The sequence below is a fragment of the Halichoerus grypus genome, chromosome 9 (assembly GCF_964656455.1).
Source record: "Halichoerus grypus chromosome 9, mHalGry1.hap1.1, whole genome shotgun sequence".
NCBI classification, from domain to species: domain Eukaryota; kingdom Metazoa; phylum Chordata; class Mammalia; order Carnivora; family Phocidae; genus Halichoerus; species Halichoerus grypus.
The window spans coordinates 116,312,300-116,336,051 of record NC_135720.1 but is presented as its reverse complement, the minus strand read 5'-3'; the positions used below and the strand labels follow the sequence as shown (position 1 = coordinate 116,336,051).

The following is a 23,752-nucleotide window of genomic DNA, read 5'->3' as shown; positions in this document are numbered from 1 at the left end:
TCTCTCCACTCCCCTCCTCCCCTTAAGCTCTTTCTGTCAACACAGGAACTAGCTACACAGGAAGTGGTTTTACTCCTCAGAACCCCCCTCCCGCCCCCAGGTCCCTTTCCTAAGAGGACCCTGATGTAGGCTTTGACCCTCCCCTGTGTCCCAGCTTCCCACAGACTTATGGGGACTGGGAGGGGCATGGTTCCAGTGGGAAGCAGGGGACTGAGACCCAGGGATGTTGGGCCCTCAAACATATACATATACCCCTAGCAGTGGCTCCAACACATGGTAAGTATTCAATAAATATGCATTGAATAGTTATCCCTGCCCTCTAGGTGCTTACTGTCTATTCAGGGTACAAGGTATGTACCAAATGTGAGACGAGGGTCAGGGGAAACTTTCCTCTGGTCATGAATGAAGGATAGAGAAATAGAAAAGGGAGACAACCACCTCCCTGGCTTGGTCTCAATGCTGGTCAGGCTGCCTGGCACCAGGGTGGGAGCAGGATTGAGATATTTTAGGACCCCTAAATGGCAACCTGCCATATTGTGTTTACAGCTGAGTGGTTTGGAGCATGAAATGTGATGAAGAGATCTGGTTCTACCACTTAATGCCTCGAAATCTTGGGCAAATAAAATCTCTGTGCCTCAGTTTCTCAAAGAGTAAAATGGAATTTTAACAGCACCTGCCTTGTAGGGTTGATGTGAGGATTAAATGTGATAAAAGTATTTGGCATATATTGAATGCTCAATAAATGGTAGTTACTATTAGCTTGAAAGCCAAAATGCCTCATGCCTCCATGTCTCAGGTCCATCACCATTAAGGAGGTATAACCATGGTTCTGAAAGGTGGATAATGTTTGAGATGCTCTCTCCATCTTCCTCAATTTGAGGCTTTAGGAATAACTAAATGCCCTTGGGAGAAGACAAAGGATATGCATGGTCGTGTGTGTGTGTGTGTGTGTGTGTGTGTGTGTGTGTGTGTGTGTGTGTGTGTGGTTTCTCCCTGGGCTATGAGAGATTCCTGCCTTCAGATGATACTCTAAATTAACACAGTACCCCCAAATCTACTTATTCTTGTTTTTGAACTGTACTTAAAGCCTCCATCCAAAGGGATGACTTTGACCGTAGGGCACAAAATTCTGAAAACACTATGCAGTCATTTCCATATTTTTTCCCATTCCACTCAACTCTTCCAAAAAAAGGTTAAGACTTCAAATAAGCTTTATTATGGGTTGACAGATTTGAGGTTCTTAAATATAGTGGTGACCAGAAGAATGGCGCCTCATCCCTGCGATGGTTTGTTGAGGAGGGAAGTGGGGAGAGTGCAAGGAATCATCAGCCGGAGTGGTCCCTGCCCCCCCCCCCCACTTCAGCACCTACACCAGTGCCTGGCACATAGTGGGCACTCAATAAATATTTGTCAGCCATTTGTGAGAGGTGGCTGTAATGGGTGATAGAGGCTTCCTTTGGATACCATATACAGGAAAGAACGTCTTACATCCTGTATGTCTGCAGTTACTGGTTCCAGTTCAGAAGTACTTCCCCAGTTCCACTCCACCCTTCCGTAGCCTCTCACCCTTGTTTTCTGGGAGAAGGGCTGGGCCCTCGTCATTCCAGCACCCTAAACCCTTTTTCCAGGGCTGCAGTTTCTCTACGTGGAAGACGGAGTGGGCAAACACTCATTTGGGGAGGGACAGCATACTCATGACCCCTCACTTTTGGGGCTCCAGGATCTTAAAATCTGGAGTCTTTCCAGACTGTCCTATAATGGGTGCCCACTTTCAGGATCCCTCCCTGTCACGTAGCGTCCTATTTTTGACCCTCGCCTCCCGCGTTTAAAGGTATTACTTGGTGGGTCGGGGGACCCCAAGCAACCTGAGGCGATCCCCGCTCCGGGGACGGCGTAAGACAGGGAGGCGGGATTGGAGTGTTGGAGGTGGGGCCGCAGGCTCCCAGGGTCACCCAATCGCAGGGCCAGTCATCAGCCGAGGCCACACCCCCGCTCCCGGAAGCGACCCCGGATCTTCCTTGCACTAACGCTGGGTTGGGCCGAGGCCCGCGCATGCCTGCAGAAAACCTACGGGCTCCGGGGGGCGGGCCTTCCCCTGCTCCTCTTTTCGAAAGACTCTGGCAATGAGAGTAGGCTCCGCCCCCACGCGCGGCCCATTCTACGGACAAAGTCTGGGCTTGCAGACATGCTCCGCCCCCACGCGGGCCAGCCCCGGCCGACAGCGTCCGGCAGCGCGACAGAGCCCCGCCCCCACGCGGGGGCAAGCTTCCCGACGCGGTCCGCGAGCGGGGTAAGGGGCCCGCCCCCCGGCCCGGCGTGATTTTGTGATGCGCCTCCAGTGACCCCGCCCCCTCCAGCAGCGTCAGCAGATCCCAGTGGTTGCGCTGGCGGGCGATGTCCCCGGGCGCTAGCCCGGCCTGGTCCCGCAGTCCCCGGGCCGCTCCCAGGCCCAGCAGCAGTTGGGCTACCTCCACCGCCCCTTCTCGTGCCGCGAGGAACAGCGGCGTCTGCTCCTATGCCGGAAGAAACAGCCAGGGGGCGAGGTCAGGGCGGGCCACGCCCACAGGGTGGCTCTTCCGGGCTCCACCCACTTGGCCACTGGCCCTTCCCCTTCAGGTTGGGTGGCGTTCCCGCGCTTTCCGCCTCTCCCACGCCCTGTTTTGTTTTGTGTTTGTAGGCAACCAGCTCCCGGTCTAACCCTGCTGTCCTGGGCGTCTTTATCGGCTCCGGCCTGGAGAAGGGAGCGGGCGGCCCGGGCGTTGTTCACGGCGGCGGCCCAGTGCAGCGCGGTTTTTCCTAGGGGACGACGTGGGTGGTTGTTACTCCGAGGCTGGGGAACAGACGCCTGGGTTCCTGTTTCCCACGGATTCTGGTTTTGGGGGAAGGACTTATTTGGGCCCGCGGGGTTCCCTCAAAGGCGGAAGCGTTGCCCGGGTGACCGCCGGCCGGCAGGAAGCCTTGCTTCTCGTCACGTCACCGGCGCGCGGGAGGGACAATGGGGCATTGTTCTGGGCTCGGTGGGACCGGGAGACCTCCCCCCACTAGACCTCTCTCCCTTCTCCCAGACACTCCTTCCTCAGCCTAGTTTCCAGTGGGCTAGGGCAGTGTGTGTATGTTGTTGAGTTCCATACTGACATCGCCCCGCAGATTTACCACCGGGACAGCTAGGTGGGAGGGAATCCCCCAGTCTCCAGTTGGTCCCTCTGCTGCTTCCTTTTTTTGCATCTTATTTCACACCCCATCTGTGCCACTTCTCCATAGCACAACACCAACCTCTCCAGATCCGTACCCCATTTATCTCTCGCCCCCACATCTGCTTGGGCTGCGATCAGTTCTTCAACCAGGTCCTCCACCGCCAGCCTGGCGGCCAGCATCAGGGCTGTGGTCCCGTCCTCTGTCCGTGCATCCACTGCAGTCTGTCTGCTGCGGAGTAGGAGCTGGGGGTCCAGAGAGGGCCAGTGACCCCTGGTATGTCCTGGATTGCTAGCTCACACTCTTTAATCAGTTCCAAATCCGTATATGGTCATCTGTTGTTTCTCTTTCAGATCCCCAATCTTACATCACCTTCCTCTCTGCCAAACCCTAGGGGCTGCTTTTGCCTAGCTTTACTTAGGAGTTTGCCCCCTGTTCCCTTTAGCGACCCCCGTGTGCACTGACCTGGCAAACCTCCTGAGCATCAGCAGCCACAGCGGTGTGAAGAGGGGTGCGCCCTGCTCGGTCTGGCTGGTTGGGGTTGGCTCCAGCGGCAAGGAGGCGGCGGGCAGCGGTTGGCCAGGAGAATCGGGCAGCCAGGTGCAGGGGCGTCTCCCCAGTGCCCACAGTGTGAGCCTGAGGACAGGCCCCTCCACCCAACAGGGGTTCCCAGGGCTCAGGGCTTCCCAACCATGCTCCCTGGAAGGTCCTGGACTCCACTCCCCCACAGCAAACTGCTGACATCAGGGGTGTCACCCCATCTGTGGGTAGGAGACATGAGGAATGGGAGATAAGTCAGTCAAAAGGACATAACTGGGAGAGGAGGAGAACATAGAGGTTCAGGGAGAATCATAGCCTGAGGTGTCAGGAAGCCCAGCTCTGGCTCTTGATTTTGTGTGGCTTTCGTCAAATGACTTTTTTACTTTTCTCTGTGCTTCAGTTTCATCATCTGTAAAAGGAGCCAGTGGGCCTTAATTCTTAGACATTCTAAAGCAGTGGTTCTCAAACTTGAGTCTGGATCAGATTTATCTGGAGGGCTGGTTAAAACACACATTCTCCAATGTCTCAAATTTCTGAGTCAGTAGTTCTGGAGTGGAGCCTGAGAATTTGTGTTTCTAACAATTTCCCTGGTGATGCTGATTCTTCTCTCCTGGGACCACACTTTAAGACTCACTATTCTAAGGCACTAACTCTAACATTAATTTTCTCAGTTCTAATATCAAAAGGCTTTCTGATTCTAAAAGAGCCAAAGGGAGTTTTCCTTTTCTTGGTCTGGGTTGGCTCACATACCGGGTCCACGGGTGTCCACGTCAGGGACATCCATCTCCGATTCCTGGGGAGGGGTCAGCATGGCTGCCTGGGGGAGCTCCTGACAGTCACCGCTCAGAGGCCAGAGCGGGCACTTGGAGGGTGAGGCCGTTTCTTCAGCCTTAGGATCAGAACAAAAATCAGTGAAGGAAGGGTGACCCGTCCCTTCAACTCCGCCATTACCTCAGGACCATTCCTGCCCCAGTGCTTTCACCTGGCCCACCTCCTCTCCTTCCTCGGGGCCTGAGCACATCACAACTCCATCCTCATCAACTTCTGCGTCTGGCTTCAGTGCCCTGGAAGGGGGTGTTTGGGTAGAGGACCTTCAGGGTCCCCAGGATTTCCAGCAGCCTTCCTCCCCCTCTCCCCTTCCTCTGTCATCAACTTCTGATCATAAATATCTCCACAGGAAAGAGTCCCCTCCCTGAGCCCCTTTCCTCCTCACTCTTACTTGAGGCCAATGCTGTCTTCACCCAGGGGAGGCCGGCGTCTGCGGGGAGCCGGCTGAGTTCGAGGCCTTCTAATGAACCCAGGGGGCAGCCAGAGGGCCCCATGCTCTCGGCGCCGCCTCCGGATGAGCTGAAGGACGAGAAGAGCCCCAAGGGCCAGGAGAAGCACCCCGGCCACTGGTGAGCACAGCACAGGCCAGGGAAGCTGGTTGGTGGGTGGTGCTGGTGGGAGAGACAGTCACAAAAAGAGACCATTTCTCGTGAGGCTGGGCACTACTCTGAGACCTTTGGGCAAGTGCAGTAACTTCTTTCATCAGTTTCCTCATCTGCAAAGTGGGAATCATAAAAGTACCTGCCACATGGCATTGTTGGGGGGATTAAATGAGTTGATACTGTAAAGCCCTTAGAGCAAGGCCTGGCACGTAGTAAATGCTATATGGGTTATGATTCTCTCGTGTACCATGAGCTGTTTGACAGGGATGATTGGATTTAGTAGAGAGGATAGACCAGATGATAAAGGTTAGGATAAAATACGTAGGGAAATGAGGAAGGAGATTGAAGAGCAAATGGGCCATGAGGAGATCCACTTAGAGAATGAGAGGTTCACGAGGGTCAGTCTCCACACAGAACATTTGGGGTCCCTGCAATCCTGTGTCATTTGGCTTCCATTGCTGTTTGCTGGCATGGAAGTGGGTCTGGGAGCAAGGTCGGGAGATGAGGGGGGTCACCTACCGGTGCCAGCACGAGGATGGGCAGCCAGCAGGGGTCCCGGCAGCAGGTGCTCCAGGGCCCCCACTGCTGCCATGGCGGCCAGGAAGCGGAGCAGGAGCCCAGGATCCCAGGGACAGCGGGATGCAGGGTGGTCAGGGCCACAGCGGGACAAATCCACACCCATCACCACCACAAACCTGTGGGGGAGGTGCCGCAGAGACCCCTGTGTTGGTCCCTGGCTCCCTTCCTTCCACCCATCAAAAAACCGGTGTCTGCCGCATCCCCCTGCCCGGCCTTCTTACCCAGTGCTGAGAGAGTCTGTCTCCTTGCCCACAGGCTGTGTGTGAGGGGTTGCTCTCTCCTGATGTGAGGGGTCCGGGGCTCCTCCTAGCTCCTCTTCGGCCTGGGCCCCAGGATAGGGGTACACCATGTCCTTGCCATCACTATCCTTCCTTACCCAGAGCCCCACTCTCAGAGTCAGGGATAGCACCCGGGCCAGGGCCAGCAGCTGCTGGTCCAGGGCTGGGGGGCTCAGCACCACCAGCAGGGCCAGGGAGGGCCCCCATTCTGAATCCCCATCTGTAGGCCTGCAGTCACCCCCATCCCAGCCACATTCGGCAGTGTTGCAGCCTTTCTCGCAGTGCCCGTTGTGGAAGTGATCGTGGCAGTACTGGTCATAGGCTGGACTGTGGGGTGAGGAGAGGGGGACTCAGGATCCCCAAAGAAACCTGACCCCCTTCTTCATTCCAGAGAGATGCCTGATATTCCACTGCCTCTAGGGCACTGGTTGCTAAGTGGGGAGAGCTCCGGAGCAGTGGGCTTGGTCAGGCCCTGGATGGCAGGTAGCCCAGACCCTCTAATGTCTGTGACGCCCTTGTCTCCTAAGACTGTCCCCTCTCCCTACCATCCCAAGCTCTCCTGTCTCCCTGAAGGAGAGTCCAAGGCCCTTTTCCCTCAGGGGTGCTGGTTGCTAGGGGAGATCCTCCATGGCAACGGGGCATAGAGAAAGAGGCCTGAGGCCAGAGCTCCCACAGCTCTTAGAGAGGAGCCCAGACAGAGGCAGTGCCCTCCTTCCCAGTCCCCATGCTAAATATTGATGCTGCCCTCCTCCCCTGGGCTGGAGCCTAGTGTCTTCTACCCCTACTTAGCAACAGTTATTAGGGTGGAAACTCCCCGGAGCCTGAGGCTGTGGTCACACTGCAACCCCCTCAGAGGTATCTGTCCTTCCTCCTGCCTCACCCTGCCCTCCCCACCCCAACCCCCAAGTCAGGGTTTCAGGCTCACGTGCAGGCCAGAGGAGTCTCACAGTCGTAGCCATCAAACAAACACTCTGCAGAGTCACACTGCGGGTGGCACTGCCCATCCCGGAAGAGAAGCCAACACCGGGAGTGGGAGGGACAGCCCTTCCAGGGGTCCGGGACCCCCAGGGAGCAGTCTCCCCCATCCCAATTTCCTCCAGGGCCGCTGCAGCCAGCGTCACAGGCCCCATCTCCACCTCTGCCTTCGCATCCCTTTGCTCCGGGCCTCTGACACCGGGGCCCTGGAGAGCTGGGAGGGCAGGAGCATCGGAAGCCTGGGGCCCCCAGCCCAGGGGTCTCTGAGCAACTGCCATTGTGTAGGCATGGAGAAGGAGGGCCACAGCCGCGAGGAGCTGGTGGGATCAGGCAGTCAGGGCCCCCGTAGCCATTGAGGCAGGCACAGTGGGGTGGGAAGCCAGGCTTGGGGGAGGGCAGACACAGGCCACCGTGGTGGCAGTGATGGAGGCCGCAGGAGGGGGCTCTGTGGCTGCAGGTGGGGCCCTCAAAACCCTGTGGAGAGGAGAGAGAGATTGGGGGAGGCCCTTGTATTATTCTTTCTACCCCCTGCCAAGCAAACTCTTGGGTTAAGATAATTCAGAGGGTTCTACAGTCTCATATCTGGAAGGGGCCTCAGAGAACATCACGTTCATCATTTTATAGATGTTGAAACCATGGTCCATGGTATTTTCACACAATGACATATTACACAGTGATGCAAATGGATGAACCACAGCTGTGGCAACAACCTAGGAGACTAAGCACTTAGAGAGTGGTAGTAATTAAATTCATCTTTAGACTTAGGATTATATACTTTCTCTTTCTCTGGACGGGGAACAAGATAGAGGAAGACATAAGTACATGTGAGTTATCATTGCTACTGTAATTCTTAGGTTAGGTTTATGGGTGTTACGTTATAAGAAAAATACAAAGAAGGCCGTGCACAAACCAATGATGTTAGTGTATCATGAACCAAGGCTTATGATTAACCCGATTTCATGCATCTGAGGTCCATAAACACACACACGCACACACACACACACACACACACACACAGAGAGAGAGAGGTAAAAGAACTTATCCAAGGTCTCACCCAGCTTGACTTTGGGACCTTCTCTTAGGCAGTGCCCATGATTTCTGAAAATTCCATTCATGCTACCACCTGGTCCTGCCTTTCCCCCTGAACTGCTTCTGAGTCACTCACCCCGTAGCATGGGCTAGCTTTCGCCAAGAATTCCCCTCTAGGATCCCAGCTCAGGCATTCTCACCTTGCATCAGTGCTGGGGGCAACAGAGAAGACAGCTTTGCAGTCACTCACCTGGGGGCAGTGACAGGTGAAACCCAGGGGTGGTCCCGCTGTAGTCTCACAGGACCCCCCATGGGAGCAAGGCTGGCTCTGGCAGGGGTCTGTCTCCACTTCACACCACTGGCCTGTGGTGGGGTGGGATTAGATGTCACACCCTGCTTCGGTCACTGCCTCCTTCCTAGCTCATTCCTGGGAATTGACCCAGCACTCTACCTGCGCAGGCAGAGGGATCCTGGGGCTTATTCTCTGGGGTGGGGTGTGGAGGCAGGGGGATGGACACAATGACTAGGTTGCCTTGTGGGTGGGGATTGTGAGCCCGGTTGTGCCACAGAGGGGCCTACACACACCCTCCCAGGCCTCACCCGTGTATCCAGGCAGACACCGGCAGTAGAAGGCATTGGCCAGAGAGTGACAGGCTGCCGTGCCTGTGGGGTGGCAGGGCCGGTCCAGACACTCGTCTACGTCCCCCTCACAGCGCAGGCCCACAAAGCCTGGAGGGCAGGTGCAGGAGAAGCCTCCAGGTTTGGGGGTGCAGGTCCCATGGTTGTGACAGGGCTGGGATTGACAAGCATTGGATTCCTTCGAGCAGTTCTGTCCACTGTAGCCTGGGGCACACTGTGGGCAAAGAGGGTCAGACAGGGAACCAGTTATCCAGCCCATCCCAACACTACAGGGGACCCAGCTCAAGATCGTCTGCCCAGCTCTCTCCCACCTTCCAGTTCAAAGCATCATTCAACTCACCATCCATCACAGCCCTGTGTAGCCTAACCCCTCTGTCTCAACTCCATGATACACAGTCGTTCAGTGGTGTGCAACTTAGCCCCTCCAGCAGTCCCAAAGCATCTTATGGCGCATTGCCACTAAACAATAGCTCCGTTTTTGGTAAGACCTCCCTCCCCCAGCCACACCTCCACCAGGCTCTGTCATGCTTTATTGATTAAATTTTTAAAAGATTTTATTTATTTATTTGACAGAGAGAAACAGCCAGAGAGGGAACACAAGCAGGGGCAGGGGAGTGGGGGAGGGAGAAGCAGGCTTCCCGCCTGAGCGGGGAGCCCGATGCGGGGCTCGAACCCAGGACCCTGGGATCATGACCTGAGCCGAAGGCAGACGCTTAACGACTGAGCCACCCAGGCGCCCCTTTATTGATTAATTTGTCAGCATTTACTGAATGCTTACTTTGTGCCAGGTACTGTTTTAGGCACTAGGAATATGAAGAGAATTAGAGCTCCTCCCCACTTCCGTGAAGTTCTCATTCAACCAGAAGAGAGAGACTAGCTAGCACTTATTACATGATTTTTATACATAACCTCATAAAACTCTCCCCCAAACCCTGCATGTGTGTTATCTCATTTGATTCTCACTTTACAGAAAAGGCAAACTATTCCTGGAAATACTGAGTGACTTGCACAAGCTGGTGGCAGAGCTGGGATTCAGTGCGAGTCTGTGATGTCCTAACCAGTGCCCTGAAGCATTTGGGGATTGTTTCATGCCATTCTGCCAGTGGGAGAGGGGTCACTGATGAAGTTCTCTACCATGGGCTGAGCTGTTGCAAGAGCGAGGAGAGCATCTAAGAACACAGTGCCAGCAAGGCTTCAGAAAGGAGGAGAAAGAGGGGATTACAGAGAATCCGGGGAGTGGCCAGAGGGCTGGGAGAAGCAGGTGAACGGGGTGTTTTGGGGATGTCTGAGGGAAGGAGTCTCAGGAAAAGGGAGGTAAAGCTGAGTCATGGGTGCAGGGGTGTTCACTATTAATTAGTACACTGCTTTTGTGTATGTTTGAAAATGTTCATAACAAAAAGTTAAAAAATAAAAAGATTAGAATGGTTAGGGGATCCACATCATGCCTTTTATTCAAAGTCAGGGTTCTTTTTTTTTTTTTGAGAGAGAGAGAGAGAGAGACACACACACACACACACACGCACGCACACACACACACACACACAGAGGGAGAGGGAGAGAATCTTAAGCAGGTTCTATGCCCAGCCTGGAGCCTGATGCAGGGCTCGATCTCATGACCCTGAGATCATGACCTGTGCTGAAATCAAGAGTCAGATGCCGACTGAGTCACTCAGGCGCCCCCAAAGTTGGCATCAGGCATCAGGCTGCTCGGACTTGAATCCCAGCTTTGCCTCTGCTGCTCAGTGACCGGAACCACCAAAGAGAGGCCCAAACCCAGGCTGGAGAGAAGTTAGGGGCATTTTCCTGAGCAAGGCGCCTCTTGGGCACCATCCAGTGGAAGAGGGGTGAGGAAGGGCACGGAAGAGCCGGTAAACGGGGTGTGTAGGGAAGCCAGCCGCAGCTGGAGCAGAGAGTAGGAGGGTGGGGGTGGGGCGAGATAAGACCCGAGGGTCAGGCCAGGCTGGGTCACTCGGGCCTTGGACTTCACTGTCAAAGAGGTGGGCAGCCACTGAAGGGTTTTAAGCAGGGGAGTGACAGGTCAGCTTAACATTTTCAACAGAGCACCCTGGTGGTGGAGTAAAGGCTGAGCCTCCAGGCAGACAAGTTTGGGGGCAGGGACAGGGTGCTCCAGGCCTGCACAGATTATGCCCCACAGGCAATGGGACAAAGGGTGAAGGAGGAAGGACAGAGTTGAGAAAGATTTAGGAGGCAAAAGGACAGGACTTGGCGGTGGGTTGGATATGTGGGGTAAAGAAAGGAAAGGAGGTGAATCCATCAGTGCCCTGCCCAGTGGCACTGTGCTAGTGCCCCCCCCCGCCCTGTGCAGCCCACCCTTGTCTCCCCTCCCCGCTCTTCTCTAGACCTGCTCACCTGGCAGAGATACCCACTGGGCTGGGCTATGCAGGTGGCCCCGTGCTGGCAGGGCCTGGACTCACATGGGTTCACTCTGTCCTGGCATACACCACCTTGGAATCCAGGAGGGCAGTGGCAGAAATACGAGGAGCCACTGTCGATGCAGACGCCTCCATTCTGGCACAGGGAAGAAACTTCTTTGCCTGAGGAGAGAGGCAGACAGGGATGGGCACAGCTAAGTGGGGTGGAAAGGTTCTCGGGGGCCCCAGACACGGAGCAGAGAGGCTCTTGGGGATCACTAATATTCCTGGGGTGGGTGGAGGCCACTTGGAGCCTGAGGAATCAGTAACTTCTGGTGCTGAAGAGGTTATAACATCAAGATCCCCCTCCTGCCTGTTCTGCCAGAATGGAGAGAGATACCTCTTGTTAAGCTTATTAGACCATTATAAGCAACTGTATTCTTGGTTTAAAACAAGTCTCAAGCAAGCAAGAACTCAAAGGAAACTTCGGAGGGGGGCGGTTAACTAATGGCTCAAGTCTGTCCCCTGAATTTGCATCCCCTGATGTTTTCTCACTGGGATTCCCATCCCCTAACCCCACAGGAGGCTCCTTCCTGAGTTCTGCTCCTATTAAGCCTCATATGAATAAGGGGCGTATTCTTTTACAAGGGGGTTGACATAACATCCAAGTGAGTGGGGAGCAGCAGTTGAGTTGAGTGCAGTTGGGTTAAGTGTGATCTACTCTAGATGCATTATGGTAGTAATGACAGAGTTGAGTTGCTTCACGTTGAGTTATGTCCCGGTAGTTGTGTTAACCTGGAGTCTTGTTGGCTGGACTGGTTGGTGTTGCTTGAGTTGTGTTGAGCATGGTGATAGAAGTTGAGTTGTGTTAGGTTGCCCCGAGGGTGAGGCTGTAGAATCAGTCGTAGTGTTTGGTCTGTGTTACTTTGACTTTCATTTGGTTGTTTTGGCCAAATGTTGTGTGTGGATGCCCTCAGGGATCAGGTAGAGGGGACACTCTTTCTCTCTTTATCTGCTCCCCAGTTGGTCCTTGGGTCAGTACCTTGGCTCAGAGCGGCCTTCTGACAGGACAGTGGCAGGTTGCAGAGAGGCCCGGTCCATCCTTGGAGGCAAAGGCACTGAAAGGAGGGCCCAGTCTGGAGGCAGTAGGAATTGGGTAGACAGGGCTTCTGGGCACATAAGTCTATCAGAGTCTGAGGTTAGGGAGGGAGCATGAGTCAGGACACAATATCATGTTTTTAGGCCCAGAGATGGTCTTCGGCTAGCTCCTCAAAATCCTCACCTCTCAAACTCTCTCCTGAATGGTCTGGGGCCAGGTGATAGCCCCCCCCGACCCTGGTTTCCTTTGATACCCACATCCCAGAGCAGTCCCTGGCATCAGAGATCCTTTCATTCCTTCTATTCCATGCAAACCTCAAGCTAGACCTCCACTCCCAGATTCCAAACCCCCTTTCCTGTGGATACTTCTCCCCAGCTCCCTGCTCTGTCTTCTAGAACCAGAGACCCTCCCACCAGAGCCCTCCAGCCTCAGCACAGTTGGCTCAGCACCCCTCACCTGGCAGCTGCCTCCCGTGTAGCCAGGGGAGCAGAGGCAGTGGGGACCCTGAGGGCCATCTTGGCAGGTTGCCCTGTTCCTACAGGGGCTGGAACAGGACAGACACAGGGCACAGTGGGAGGAAGTCGGGCAATCAAAAGGGAGGGAGTGTGTGATGTGGTGAGATGGGGAACTAGAAAGGGAGGCAGAGTGAAAGGATGTGGGATATAGAGTGTGAGGCAGCCTGGAGCCCCAGAGGAGATGGAGAGGAAGGGTGGGGAGGCTGAGGGGCTCCCTCCCTTCCTCTTGGGGTCTTTGCTCACTTGTCTGCACAGCTGGGTCGGGTCCTTTCCTCACAGCGTGGGCCCTGGAAACCCGCAGCACAGAGGCAGGACGAGGTGCCAGGCTTGTTCACACAGGTACCCCCGTTGAGGCACGGGGCTGGAGAGAGGAGGCTGTGAGGGGTGGGGTTCCTTGCCTGTAACCTGGCCTGTGGCCTTAGTCACACCACGCACAGGACATATGCACCCCCCTGCTGCCCCCGTCAAAACAGCACCCCATCATGGTGCCCAATTAATTTGTTTTCCTACGGCACAAACACACCCCGACCAGTTTCTCCATCCTCCCGTGGCCCAGCTGGAGGACACGGTGGGCACTCACCAGAGGCACAGTGGTCAGTGCTGGTCTGGCAGCGGGGCCCAGTGTGGCTCAGAGGGCAGGTGCAGGAATAGCCCCCAGGCCTGGGGCTACAGGAGCCACCATTGAGACAGGGCCCTGAGTGGCAAGCTGTCACCTCCTCACTGCAGGTAGGCCCTGAGGGAAATGAGTGGGGTCTGAGAAAGGGAATCCTCTTCTCTCTTGTCTTCCTCTGCTTCCCTCCCCCTTCCTTCTCCTCATCCCCATCCCTATTTTCTCCCACCCAATCTTTTGTCTTTTCTTCCTGTCTCCCGCACATCACCTGTGTTCCCTCCCTGCAGCTCATGCCCCGTTCTCCTTGGTGGTGACCCAGACCCAGAGTCCTTGGACACATGTCTCTACTGGCCTTGCCCTTGATTAGAGGGCGGCCAGCCCAGAATGTCTGTGGGGAGGGCCTCACCTGTGTAGCCTGGGGGGCAGGTACAGTTGTAGCCAGAGGACTGGGCGTGGCAGGTCCCCCCGTGGGCGCAGGGGACGGAGGCGCAGCCCCCCAGCTCTGCTTCACATTGTGGTCCTGTCCAGCCCACATCACACACACATGAGGATCTGGTCATGAAGAGAAAGGGGAGGGTTTTGCCTTCTTCTGGTGTTTTTCTCTTCACCTCCCCTCACCGATGGTCAGACCCCTAGGACCTCTTTTTTTTGGTCCTGAGACTCTGGCCCCTTTCTTCAGTGGCTCTGCTCTCAGCATTGTCCCCCTTCCATACTATATGTAAGAATATGTATATATGTTTCTCCTATAACTGTTTATTGTCTGTCTTTCCTCATTAGAATGAAATCTCCGTGAGAACAGACACGCCGGGGCGCCTGGGTCGCTCAGTTGGTTAAGCGTCTGCCTTCAGCTCTGGTCACGACCCCAGCGTCCTGGGATGGAGACCCGAGTTGGGCTCCCTGCTCAGTGGGGAGCCTGCTTCTCCCTCTCCCTCTGCCGTTCCCTCTGCCACTCCCCAGCTTGTGCTCTCTCTCTGTCAAATAAATAAATAAAAATCTTAAAAAAAAAAAAAAAGCAGACATTTTGTCTCTTTTGTTCTGTGCAGTTCCCCCAGTGCCTGGAAAAGTATCCACACATAGTAGATGCTCAATATTTGTCTAATGTATGATGAATTGGCCCTGGGATCTAATGCTTTTCTTTCTGCTCTGACCCCCTAGCCCTCGGTTTCACCCGTGGTTTATGAACTCTGCCCCCACAGGACTGCACTCACTAGTCGCGCCCTCACATTGGCGGTGAGCTCAGCACTTTGCCATCTCCTTCCTCTTCCCTCTTGGTCATTTCCCACAGGCTGGCGGCTCACTGGCTGTCTTATCCTGCCCTCGCTGAGGAGGACCGGAGGCCGGTGCGAGTGGGGAGGCCTGGAGGGTTACCTGTGACAGAGCCCATGGTGGCAGGTGCAGTTGTCCTCAATGGGGGCACAGCCGGGGCTCCCATCGGGGCAGAGGCAGGGGGCCTTGTCCTCCTGATCATAGCACTTTTGCTTGGGCTGGCACAGGTTGGGGGCACACAGGGGAACCTCACAGAGATGACCTGAGGTGGGGAGATGGGTCAGAGAGAAAACAGAGTCCCTCCGTGTCCTCGATGGGGCCAAAGCCACTTCTTACATATAACTTGCTCACTCCCCATGAAGCTGTCCTTCAGTGGCTCCCTGTTGCCTCAGGATACAGTCTAACTTCCTCAGGGTGACACACAGGGCCCTGTGTGACATGATTTCCCTGTTACTGCTGCGCTCCTCAGGTTTGCTCTGTTGCACCCTAAGCTCAGGATGTCCTGTGGCTCCTTAAGTAGGGTGTGCTTTTCACCTGCAGCTAAAACATGCAATTACTCTATCATGACAAACTCCTACTCATTCTTCAAGACTCAGCTCAGCCATCACCTCCTCCATGAAGCCTTCTTATCTCTAGTCTGGTTGGCTGGTCTCTGTGCTCCTATAGAATCCTATGCAGTCCTCTCCCAGAGCACCTTTGGACCATAACCGACAAGAGACTTCTTGGTCTCTCTGCACTGGATTTAAAGCCAGTTGAGGAGAGCAGCTCTCTTATTCCACTTGTGTCTGTGTCTGGCAGAGGAGACAATAGGTTCCTGCTAAATAAGCAAATGAATGGCTTCCTGATGAACCCTAATCACACCATTCATGTCGGGCTCGGTGTGGGCCCTACAGATAACATCTGCAGTCAGCCCCAGCTTGTGTGGTTGTGCAGGTTGTACATGGAATAACTCCAGGGGGTTCCAGTCTCCTTCTCTTCTCACATCCCAACCCTCGAATACCCAGCAGTGACCTCTGCCCCACCCCAGATGGGCTCAACTCTCCGGCCAGTCCCTTCTAACGCCTCCCCTGCTGACCTGTGAAGCCAGAAGGGCAGAGGCAAAAGAAGGCTCCGGGGAGATCCAGGCAGCTGGCTCCAGCCGGACATGGGCCACTCAGGCACTCGTCCACCTCCACCTGACAGCGCGGGCCTTCAAAGCCTATGGCACAGCAGGAGGATCAGGGACCTGCCCGGAAGTCTGCCCTTTGCCTCCACTCTCCCCTCCAGCGTTTGAGCCCTGCTTCACCTGGGAGACACTCGCAATGGAAGGATCCGGGCTGGTCCTGGCACTGACCCCCATTGGCACAGGGAGAGCTCCCACACTCATTGATGTCCTCCTCACACCGCGAGCCAGTGAATCCTGGTGGGGCCAGGAGAGATGGCAAAGGTTGTCTTCTCTTCCCTTCCCTCCTTCCTTCCTTCCTTCCTTCCTTCCTTCCTTCCTTCCTTCCTTCCTTCCTTCCTTCCTTCCCTCCTTCCTTCCTCGCTCCCTCCCTCCCTTCTTACCTTCTTTTCTTTTTAGTGACTTTCTCTAGATTAATTAGGGAGTTTGTCACAGATATTTGTGACTGAGCTGTACAGGTATGATTTCATGGATTTAAACAAGAAATTTAGAGTTAATACTGATATTTAGTCTTCTCTTTACATATATAGAAATAACATCACTACAAATTGTAATGGAGAGAATCTTGTTTCAAATGGCTTGGTTTGGGGGTTCATCTACATGTTTCATTATATAATGAGGCACCAGTTTGGGGGCTTCTCAAATAGTGATTTGAGTTTCAGAACATAACAGAGAGTAACTTGGTGACTTTGTTCTTCATATAAATAAGGCATAACTGGGTATTTGTGTCAATGCTGAAAACACATTGTATCCCAAGCATAAATGTAAGTCCCGGCCCTTCCCCTCACCAGGAAAGGTGAACCTGGAGGGCTTCCCAGAGAAGACACCTGGGGCAGGTGGAGATGACAGGGGGTGATGCTCAGCCCCCTGCCAGCTGTGTGACTTTGGGCAAGCTACTCGAGCTCTCCAGTTTCATCCTCTGTAAAAGGGGAATAATGGAACCGACCTCATGGTGTCATTGAAAGGATTAAACGAGGGAATGCCTGAAAAGTACACAGCCAAGGGCCCGGCCTGGAGTAGTCAATAAACATGCATTATCATCAGAGCAAGGAACAGAGGGGTCCGGGGAAGCTGGAGAAGGAAGGCCTGGGGCAGTGTTCCCCGGGTTCAGGGTGAGCAGCGCCAAGACCAGCCCGGGATCCCCAGGAGCAGGGAGGGCACACAGAAGACTCTGGAGGAGGGCTAGAAAGGGTGGTTTGGGCAATTTGGCAGGACAGAGATGAAGGTGGGTGAGTACCCAGGGAAGATTTGGGGAATGTAAAAGAGAGTTTGGGGAGCAGAGGAGTTGGAGAAATGGGGGCCTCCTTGGCCAGGCCAGAGTGAGCTTCAAGAGGCTTGGCGTGATCCCGGGGCCTGACTGTGGGGCAGGGGTGGGGCCGGGGGCTGGAGTGGGCTCTGCACTCACCGGGCAGGCACTCACACTGGAAGCCGTTGAGCAGGTCGTGGCAGTCCGCCTGGTTCAGGCACGGAGCCGAGGCACACTCATCCGTCTCCACCTCACACAGCTGCCCTTCCAAGCCTGAGGACATGGAGGTGTGGTGCGGGCTGAGGCTCAGCCAGGTCAGCCCCGCCTGCGCTGGCTGCTCGCCCCTTCTGCCCCGGAGGCCAGGGTTCTAGAAAGAGCACGTGCCCCCATCAGGCAGCCCCTCCCAGGGTGCCCTCTGCCTGCCGGTTGGGGAGATGAGCCTGGGGTCCTGCTGCTCTGCTGTGTGTAGCCCTGCCCCCTTCAGCTGTGAAAGCTCAGGGAGCAGGACCCCTGCTGGGACCTGTGGGGGCAGCAAGGAAGTACCTTTTGGGGCCATTCTCTGCATAGAAGGTGGGCTCACCCGGCTGGGCTCATGAGCCTGGAGGTCCTCAAGGTACAAATGAGACAAATGGGCATCTGCTTGGAGGTGAGTCAAGCCTCTTGTTCTACCTGAGCAGGCCTCTGTGCCAGGGAGACCAGGAATCCCCAAGGGGGGGGTATTTGAAGGGCATTTGGGGAGTTTTTGGTCCCATATTTGTCCCGTATCTTCGGGCTTGTCCTGGTATCCACAGTCTCACCCTGAACTGAAACTGGATCAGCTTCCAGACCTCAGCTGCCTCCCACTTCTTGCCTTGGGAGTCTGCTTCTGAAGTTCCTTAGTATCTATCCCTGTCCCTTGGATTGCTGGACCGTTTTCTCTGCTTTTGACCTTGGATGCTGCTCAGTTGAGAAAGGCTGTTTCGTGTAGTGGTTAAATCTACGGAAGCCCTGGGTTTGACTCACAGCCCTGCCACTAACCAGCTGGACAACTCCCTTAACCTCTCTGTGCCTCAGTTTCTTCATTTGTAAAATGGGCACAGCAACAATGCTGACCTCATAGGATTGTTGCAAAGATGACAAAAGGCAGGTCAGATGCTCAGGTGGTACCTGGCACAAAATAAGCTAGTATTTTTCTGGTTTCATTCAGCTGCCTGGTATTGGCTCTGTCTCTATGTCCCTGGGGAGACTTTTCTCCCCCTTAGAACTAGCTTGGAGGTAGGTATAGCCTTGTGGCACTTTTTTTTTTTTTCTGTTGTACCAAATACAAGCACACAGGCCCTGTGGGATTTTAAGGGTTTACTCGATCTCTACAGGGGAGAGTTTTTCTGTGATTAGGAGGAACATTCTGAGTTGGCATGAGCAGAGGCTGGTGTTCTGCTCTCCCTTGACCGGCTTCCGTGTACAGCGGAGCAGGCTGTGCACTTTACAATGACTATGAAATGAATGCTCTCCCCCTCACCCCCAGACTTGAGCAGTGCACAAGCTCACTATCATCCGTGGCAGGCCTTCTCCTAGGAGCCTCGGTTTCCCCGAGTTTTTATCTGGGGTGGGGAGATGAAAAGCATTCTTTTGTAACTGTCCCCCCAACTGGCCTGGGGCCGTTTGTGTTCTGCAGGGGTCATGCCTGGGGCGTTCAGGGTTAGCCCCCTGGTCCTCTACCCCATGCATCTGGTACCTGGCGGGCAGAGACAGTGGAAGGTGGCAAGCAGGTCCAGGCAGGTGCTGCCGGGGTGGCAGGGCTGGGACAGGCACTCATTGTGATCAGCCTCGCAGCGGGAGCCCGTGTAGCCAGGGGGGCAGAGGCAGTCAAAGGAACCAGGGGTGTTGAGGCAAGAGCCGCCGTGTTCACAGGGACTGGGGCCTTGCTGGGCTGGGAGGAGAGAAGAGTCAGGAGTCCGCGGGGGCCCGGCGTGGAAGGGCAAGGAGGCCGGACTGCCAGGGAAGGCGTGAGGGCCTGTTTGTGGCAGATGAGAGCAAATCAGAGAAAGAGCCGGTGTCTTTAAGATGGAGAAGGACTAAAAGGGGCCTGGAGGGCTGAGCATTGGTGAGAAGACTGTGTAGGGAAGGGATGCCAAATCTGGACAAAACCAGGAAAAAAGAGATGATTATATATTTCATTTGAAAAACAATTTGCAGAGGCTGCCTGGGGGCTCGGAGAGGCTCTGGTGCGGGCAGCGGTGACCCACCCATCTGACACTCGTCCAGGTCCTGGTGGCAGGTGGGCCCTGAGTAGCCAGGCTGACACAGGCAGAGTGTGGAGCCCGTCAGGGGGTTGGTGCTGCACTGGGCTTCCCCGTGGCACGGCTGGCTCAGGCACATGTCCTCCATGTGGCACAGGAGTCCTGGAGGGCAGGGTGGCTGTGAGGCTCTCTGGGGCCGCTTGAAGCCCCCAGCCGCCCTCCTGGTGCCCCTCTCACTTGCCATCTCTACCGCCACCCCCCGCGCCCGCTGTCACACCTGTGCGGCCAGGTGGGCAGAGGCAGGAGAAGGAGCCCACGCGGTCAATGCAGGTGGATCCTGGGGCACAGGTGGCAGCAAGGCAGTCATCTAGGTTCTCTTCGCAGCCTGCGCCCCCCCAGCCGCTCACACACACGCAGTGGAAGCTGCCAGCCGAGTTCTGGCAGGTTCCCCCGTTTCTGCAGCGAGGAAGGCCCTGAGCCTCACATTCGTCCACATCTTCAGAGCAATCCCAGCCTGCGGGGGGTGGGGTGGGGAGGGGACAAAAGCTGGAGCTGGGAGCCCTGTGAGGAGGAGAGGCCAGGGGCGGACCATCTGGGCCGCAGGTGCATGGACTTGGCTTACACGACTCACCTGTCCAGGCCTCTGGGCAGAGGCAGGCATAGGTGCTCAGCCCATCCTGGCAGGTGCCCCCATTCTGACACTGGTGGCCAGCACAGTCATCTGGATTCACCTCACAGCCTGGGCCTGTGAAACCTGACAGGGTCATGAGATTAGCTGAGGGAAGGGGACCTCCCTACGCAGGGAGAGGGGCTGCAGGTGAGGACACACCTTGGGGGCAGAGGCAGAGATGGAAGGTAGAGTCTCTCCCGGGAACCAGCTGACAGGTGCCCCCATTGGAACAGCCACTAGGGGGGCAGGGTCCCGGCTGAAGGTCACAGTGTGGACCCTCCTGCCCAGTGGGGCAGAGACACCAGAAAGATCCCAGGGTGTTATGGCAGGAAGTGCCCTTGGGGCAGGGTCCGGGGTCCAGGAAACACTCGTTGATATCGTGTTCGCAGGCATGGCCCTCGAAGCCGGGTGGGCAGAGGCACTGGATCTGGGGGTGTGTGGCCAGACACACCCCTCCGTTGGTGCAGGGGTTGGCCGAGCAGAAGTCCTGAAGCTGGCACTGCTCACCTGAGGCAGACGACAGAGGGGGCTGTTGGTGGCACTGCACAAATCCCAGCTCATCCGAGGGAACCCAGCTCCCCGCCTCGGTTGTCTCTGTGGCTGATTTTCACGTTTCCTTCCCTTTCCTCCCACACCCGCTTTGCCCTGCTCCACCACCCCGTGCCTCAGTTTGGCCATTCTGGAAAATAGGACATGTAGCTGTTGGTGGGACTATGGCCGATTGGCCCTGCCTGAGAAAATCTTGGTCCTTCCTGTGGTGACCTTTCCTTGGTGGGGAGGTGAGAACCACCCCCTACCCGCCCCGCCCCCCGCCCCTGCAGGCAGGAGACTTAGCACTTTGCTGGGCCGAAGGTGGCTGTGTGCCCTTGGCCAGTTGTCTGGCCTGCCTCTTCTGGATTCCCTAATCTTTAGGTGGGTGCAGCGTTCCGGATGACGAGGAGACGCCCCTCTCAGCCGTTGGCACAGGGGCCGTGGCCGAGGTGGCGGCTGACACTGAGCTGAGTCGGCACCTCCCGAGCATCGCCCCCCGTCCTCAACGTGGACGTCAGCTGACAACCAAGGCCATGGAGAGCTAGTGCGAGGGCACACGCCTCTGCAGTGGTGGGGCTGCCACTGGGCCTGGGAAAGAGCTGCCCAGAGTCCCTGCTCGGAGCACTGGGTCTGGCAAGCTGCCACCGATGATCCTTGTCACACAGCCTGCTCTCTCGCCGCCGAGTCCTCAGGATTACCCAGGCAGTTAAAACATCGCCATGCCTGGGCCCACCCCAGACCCACTACATCAGCCTCTCTGGGATGTTCAGGGCTTTCCAGGTGATTGCTGTGTGTCGCCAAATTTGAGAAGCCTTGTTTCTAGTCCACCTCTCACAGTGCACTTTCCTGCCCCTGTGGCCTCCACTGCCCCGTCCAGTCCACTCCATCCTGGTGGGTCAGAGGAGCCTTCCACTCCAGGGGCTCTCCGCTGTTCCGCACCCCTGACCGTTTCCTCAGGCTAGCACACCCTGCCCCCCAGGGTCCTGCACCCTTGCCCCAGGGCTGCACCCCTCTTCCCAGGACTGACACCCATTCCTCTCTCTGGGTCAGATCCTTTCCACCCTCGTTACCCCTCCCACCAGCGCGTCCTTCCAGGTGCTATTATGGGCTCCCAGTTCTCAGTAATAGAGGCCATTCAGATGCCCACCACCTTGTGCTAGGCATTAACCCTCTAGCTGCTGGGTGGAGGGGCCGGGAAAGGGACCAGCATGGGGCACTAAGGGGGCCTATGGCAGTAGCCATTCACTGACGGGTTTGGAAATACTTCAGCATTTTAACCATTGGTATGGCCGGGCTGGAGAATGTCAGTCTCCGGTAAATGGTCAGCAAGAGTCGGCTTCTTGATTCTCACAGGCTCTGTCCTCAGAAGGGCTCCCTGTCACTCAGACTCCAGTTCTGTCTTTCCCAGCCCCCTGCTCCTGCCTGTCCCCTCTCCCCCACCCCTGCAGTGCTCACCTGTCCATCCAGGCAGGCAGGAGCACTGTGGGCGGCCTGAGGCCTGGATGTGGCAGCGGCCCATTTTGGAACAGAAGGAAGAACAGGGGTCCTTGAGCCGGGCCTGGCACGTCTGGCCAGTGAAACCAGAGGGGCAGGTGCAGGAGAAGCTGGGGGCCAAGGGAGAGGGAAGGCTGGGGGAGCCTGGGAGGGCGGGAAGCAGGGCTTGGCAGCTGCCCCCATTCTGGCAGAGCTGGGCATCCAGGCAGGGGTCAGGAAACTGGCATGTCTCACCCAGGAAGCCAGGGGCACACCTGAGTGGGGGCAGGAGAGAGGAAGACTCGCGTCACTGGGCCCTCTTCGCCCTCCCACCTCCCTCCTTTGCTTTCCTTTCTCTTCAGAGCCTTCACAGCCTCCCTTTCTCCTTCCTTCCCAGTACCCCCTCCGCCCTGCGCTCCCTCCCCCTTTCCAGTCTCTCTCTCCCAGGAGGCACACTCACTGGCAGGTCCCTTGTCCCTGAGATAGGTTCAGGCAGGTGCCTCCGTTGGCACAGGGTTCTGGGGAGCCCCCACAGTGCAGCACTGGGGATGGAGATAAGGATGGCATGGGACTGGGGGGCTTCGTGCTCCCTGGTTCCTCCTCTGGGTGCTCTGGAGGGACCTGCCTGCAGCAGCTCCACACATGTGCTCTCAACCACCATCCCCTCTGTTCCTGGTCCCCACGTGGGGCTCTTGCCCCAGCGCCCCCCTTCTCCCAATCCCAGGTCTCTAGATCCTCTCAACTCTTAATCCCCACCCCCTTTCCTGTTTATTCTCCAGGCTTCCAAGTCCAGCCGCGGGCTCCATCCCTGGGAAGCAGGACAACAGGGCTCAGGAGGGGGGCCCAAGGGACTCCAGGAAGGTGAATGGCTGAGACGTTGAAGGGATTTCCTCCCGGAAGGGCCCAGCATTGAGCCATCCGGGGGGTGGGGACAGCTGGACCGGGAAAGGGACTTGGTCAGCCCTTGACCTTCCCATGTCTCCATCTCCTGCTTTCTTGTCGTAGCCTCCCTTAGCAGGTGGTCAGTTTTTTTCCCTCTTCACCTCCTGAATGTGATTGCGAGGGCCTGCTGTCCCCCAGCTCCAAGGTCAGCTGGGTTCTCCCTGGGGGCGGGCATCCTCCCACCCATTCCCCTGATAGTCACCGCCCCTGGCACAGGCCCCAAAGCCTGGTTTGTGCAGCTCCAGGGGCAGAGTCCTCCCTCCCTGTGTGAAACTCTCCTCCATCCAGTGTCCCCTGCCCCCAACCCACCGACACCCTCTCAAGGAAGATGGGTCCCCCGCCTCTCCTGCCCCATGCCTCACCTCTGCTCTTGACGACTGAGTGACACAGCAACAGCAGCAGCAGTGAAGGGGGCTGCATCCCAGAGCCCCTGCCCCAAACCCAGACCCCTGGCCGCCCGGGGCAAGGACCCTGAGAGCCCTCACTGAGGCAGCAGCCACCTCCTTTGGTCCCACGGCCCCTTCCTCCTCCTCTGCCTGCTGCAAGCCTCACGTCTGAGCTGTTTCCTGAGTCACACAATGTCCTGGACACCCTAGCGATGGGAGGGGGAGGAGTGCGGGAACATTGAGGGGGATGAGGGAGGGGCCTTCTGTCCCTGACAACCCCTGGGGAGAGGGCGGGTGGGACTGTGTGGCTGGAGGGTAGGTGATAGAAGGGGAGCACCGGGCTGGCAGGGGAGGCTGGGACTGAACCCTATTGCGTGGTCTCCCCTTTCTAGAGAAGAGAATGGCAAGGTGGCTGCCCCTTGCCTTGGGAGGGTCAGGACCGGGAACAGAGGTGTGGGGTGCTGAGACATCTCTTCCAGGTCCGTATCCATGCTTCTTGGACAATCTGCAACTTTCCATAAGTTGAAACTACTAACCTTGGCAGAGGGAACCCAGGGCACTTCTTGCCCTTACCTTGGCCCTTGCTGGGGGCTTCGTTT

At 56.3% G+C, this 23,752-nt stretch overlaps 1 protein-coding gene and 1 long non-coding RNA gene across 10 annotated transcripts; one reads left to right on the top strand and one right to left on the bottom strand.

The window, feature by feature from the left end:
- Positions 1 to 1,193: 1,193 nt before the first annotated feature.
- Positions 1,194 to 23,318, bottom strand: NOTCH4 (notch receptor 4). Of its 4 annotated transcripts, none has more exons than XM_036108175.2 (30): positions 23,130 to 23,318; positions 22,286 to 22,367; positions 21,808 to 22,100; positions 19,981 to 20,328; positions 19,783 to 19,905; positions 19,429 to 19,665; positions 19,158 to 19,313; positions 18,647 to 18,841; positions 17,092 to 17,205; positions 15,810 to 15,923; positions 15,600 to 15,722; positions 14,627 to 14,786; positions 13,665 to 13,810; positions 13,229 to 13,381; positions 12,892 to 13,009; positions 12,590 to 12,677; positions 12,077 to 12,227; positions 11,033 to 11,217; positions 8,624 to 8,876; positions 8,274 to 8,386; positions 6,945 to 7,468; positions 5,963 to 6,346; positions 5,682 to 5,857; positions 4,952 to 5,171; positions 4,715 to 4,796; positions 4,483 to 4,621; positions 3,658 to 3,953; positions 3,290 to 3,437; positions 2,699 to 2,796; positions 1,194 to 2,513 (listed from the first exon to the last, which is right to left on the bottom strand). In XM_036108175.2, the coding sequence occupies exons 1-30, from the start codon at positions 23,185 to 23,187 to the stop codon at positions 1,800 to 1,802; spliced, it is 5,991 nt and encodes a 1,996-aa protein (XP_035964068.2). In that variant the 5' UTR covers positions 23,188 to 23,318; the 3' UTR covers positions 1,194 to 1,799. The 4 variants fall into 4 exon arrangements, with proteins under 4 accessions (XP_035964068.2, XP_077911639.1, XP_077911640.1 ...); XM_078055513.1 differs by having other exon boundaries at positions 4,724 to 4,796; XM_078055514.1 differs by lacking the exon at positions 22,286 to 22,367 and having other exon boundaries at positions 21,808 to 21,850; positions 22,081 to 22,100.
- Positions 2,153 to 14,264, top strand: LOC118545752 (uncharacterized). Of its 6 annotated transcripts, XR_013441321.1 has the most exons (5): positions 2,156 to 2,290; positions 2,678 to 2,808; positions 3,262 to 3,468; positions 4,978 to 5,129; positions 14,036 to 14,264. It is a non-coding gene; the product is annotated as an uncharacterized LOC118545752 (long non-coding RNA). The 6 variants fall into 6 exon arrangements; XR_013441318.1 differs by having other exon boundaries at positions 2,678 to 3,468; XR_013441319.1 differs by lacking the exon at positions 2,156 to 2,290 and adding an exon at positions 2,411 to 2,543 and having other exon boundaries at positions 2,678 to 3,468.
- Positions 23,319 to 23,752: the final 434 nt, after the last annotated feature.

Coding starts and splice junctions, on each gene's coding strand:
- NOTCH4 (XM_036108175.2), bottom strand. CDS start 23,187: ATGCAGCCCCCTTCACTGCTGCTGCTGTTGCTGTGTCACTCAGTCGTC. Junction 19,906..19,980: donor TCTCTGCCTCTGCCCCCAAG/GTGTGTCCTCAC, acceptor TGACCCTGTCAG/GTTTCACAGGCCCAGGCTGT. Junction 8,387..8,623: donor GTGTCTGCCTGGATACACGG/GTGAGGCCTGGG, acceptor ACCCCACCACAG/GCCAGTGGTGTGAAGTGGAG.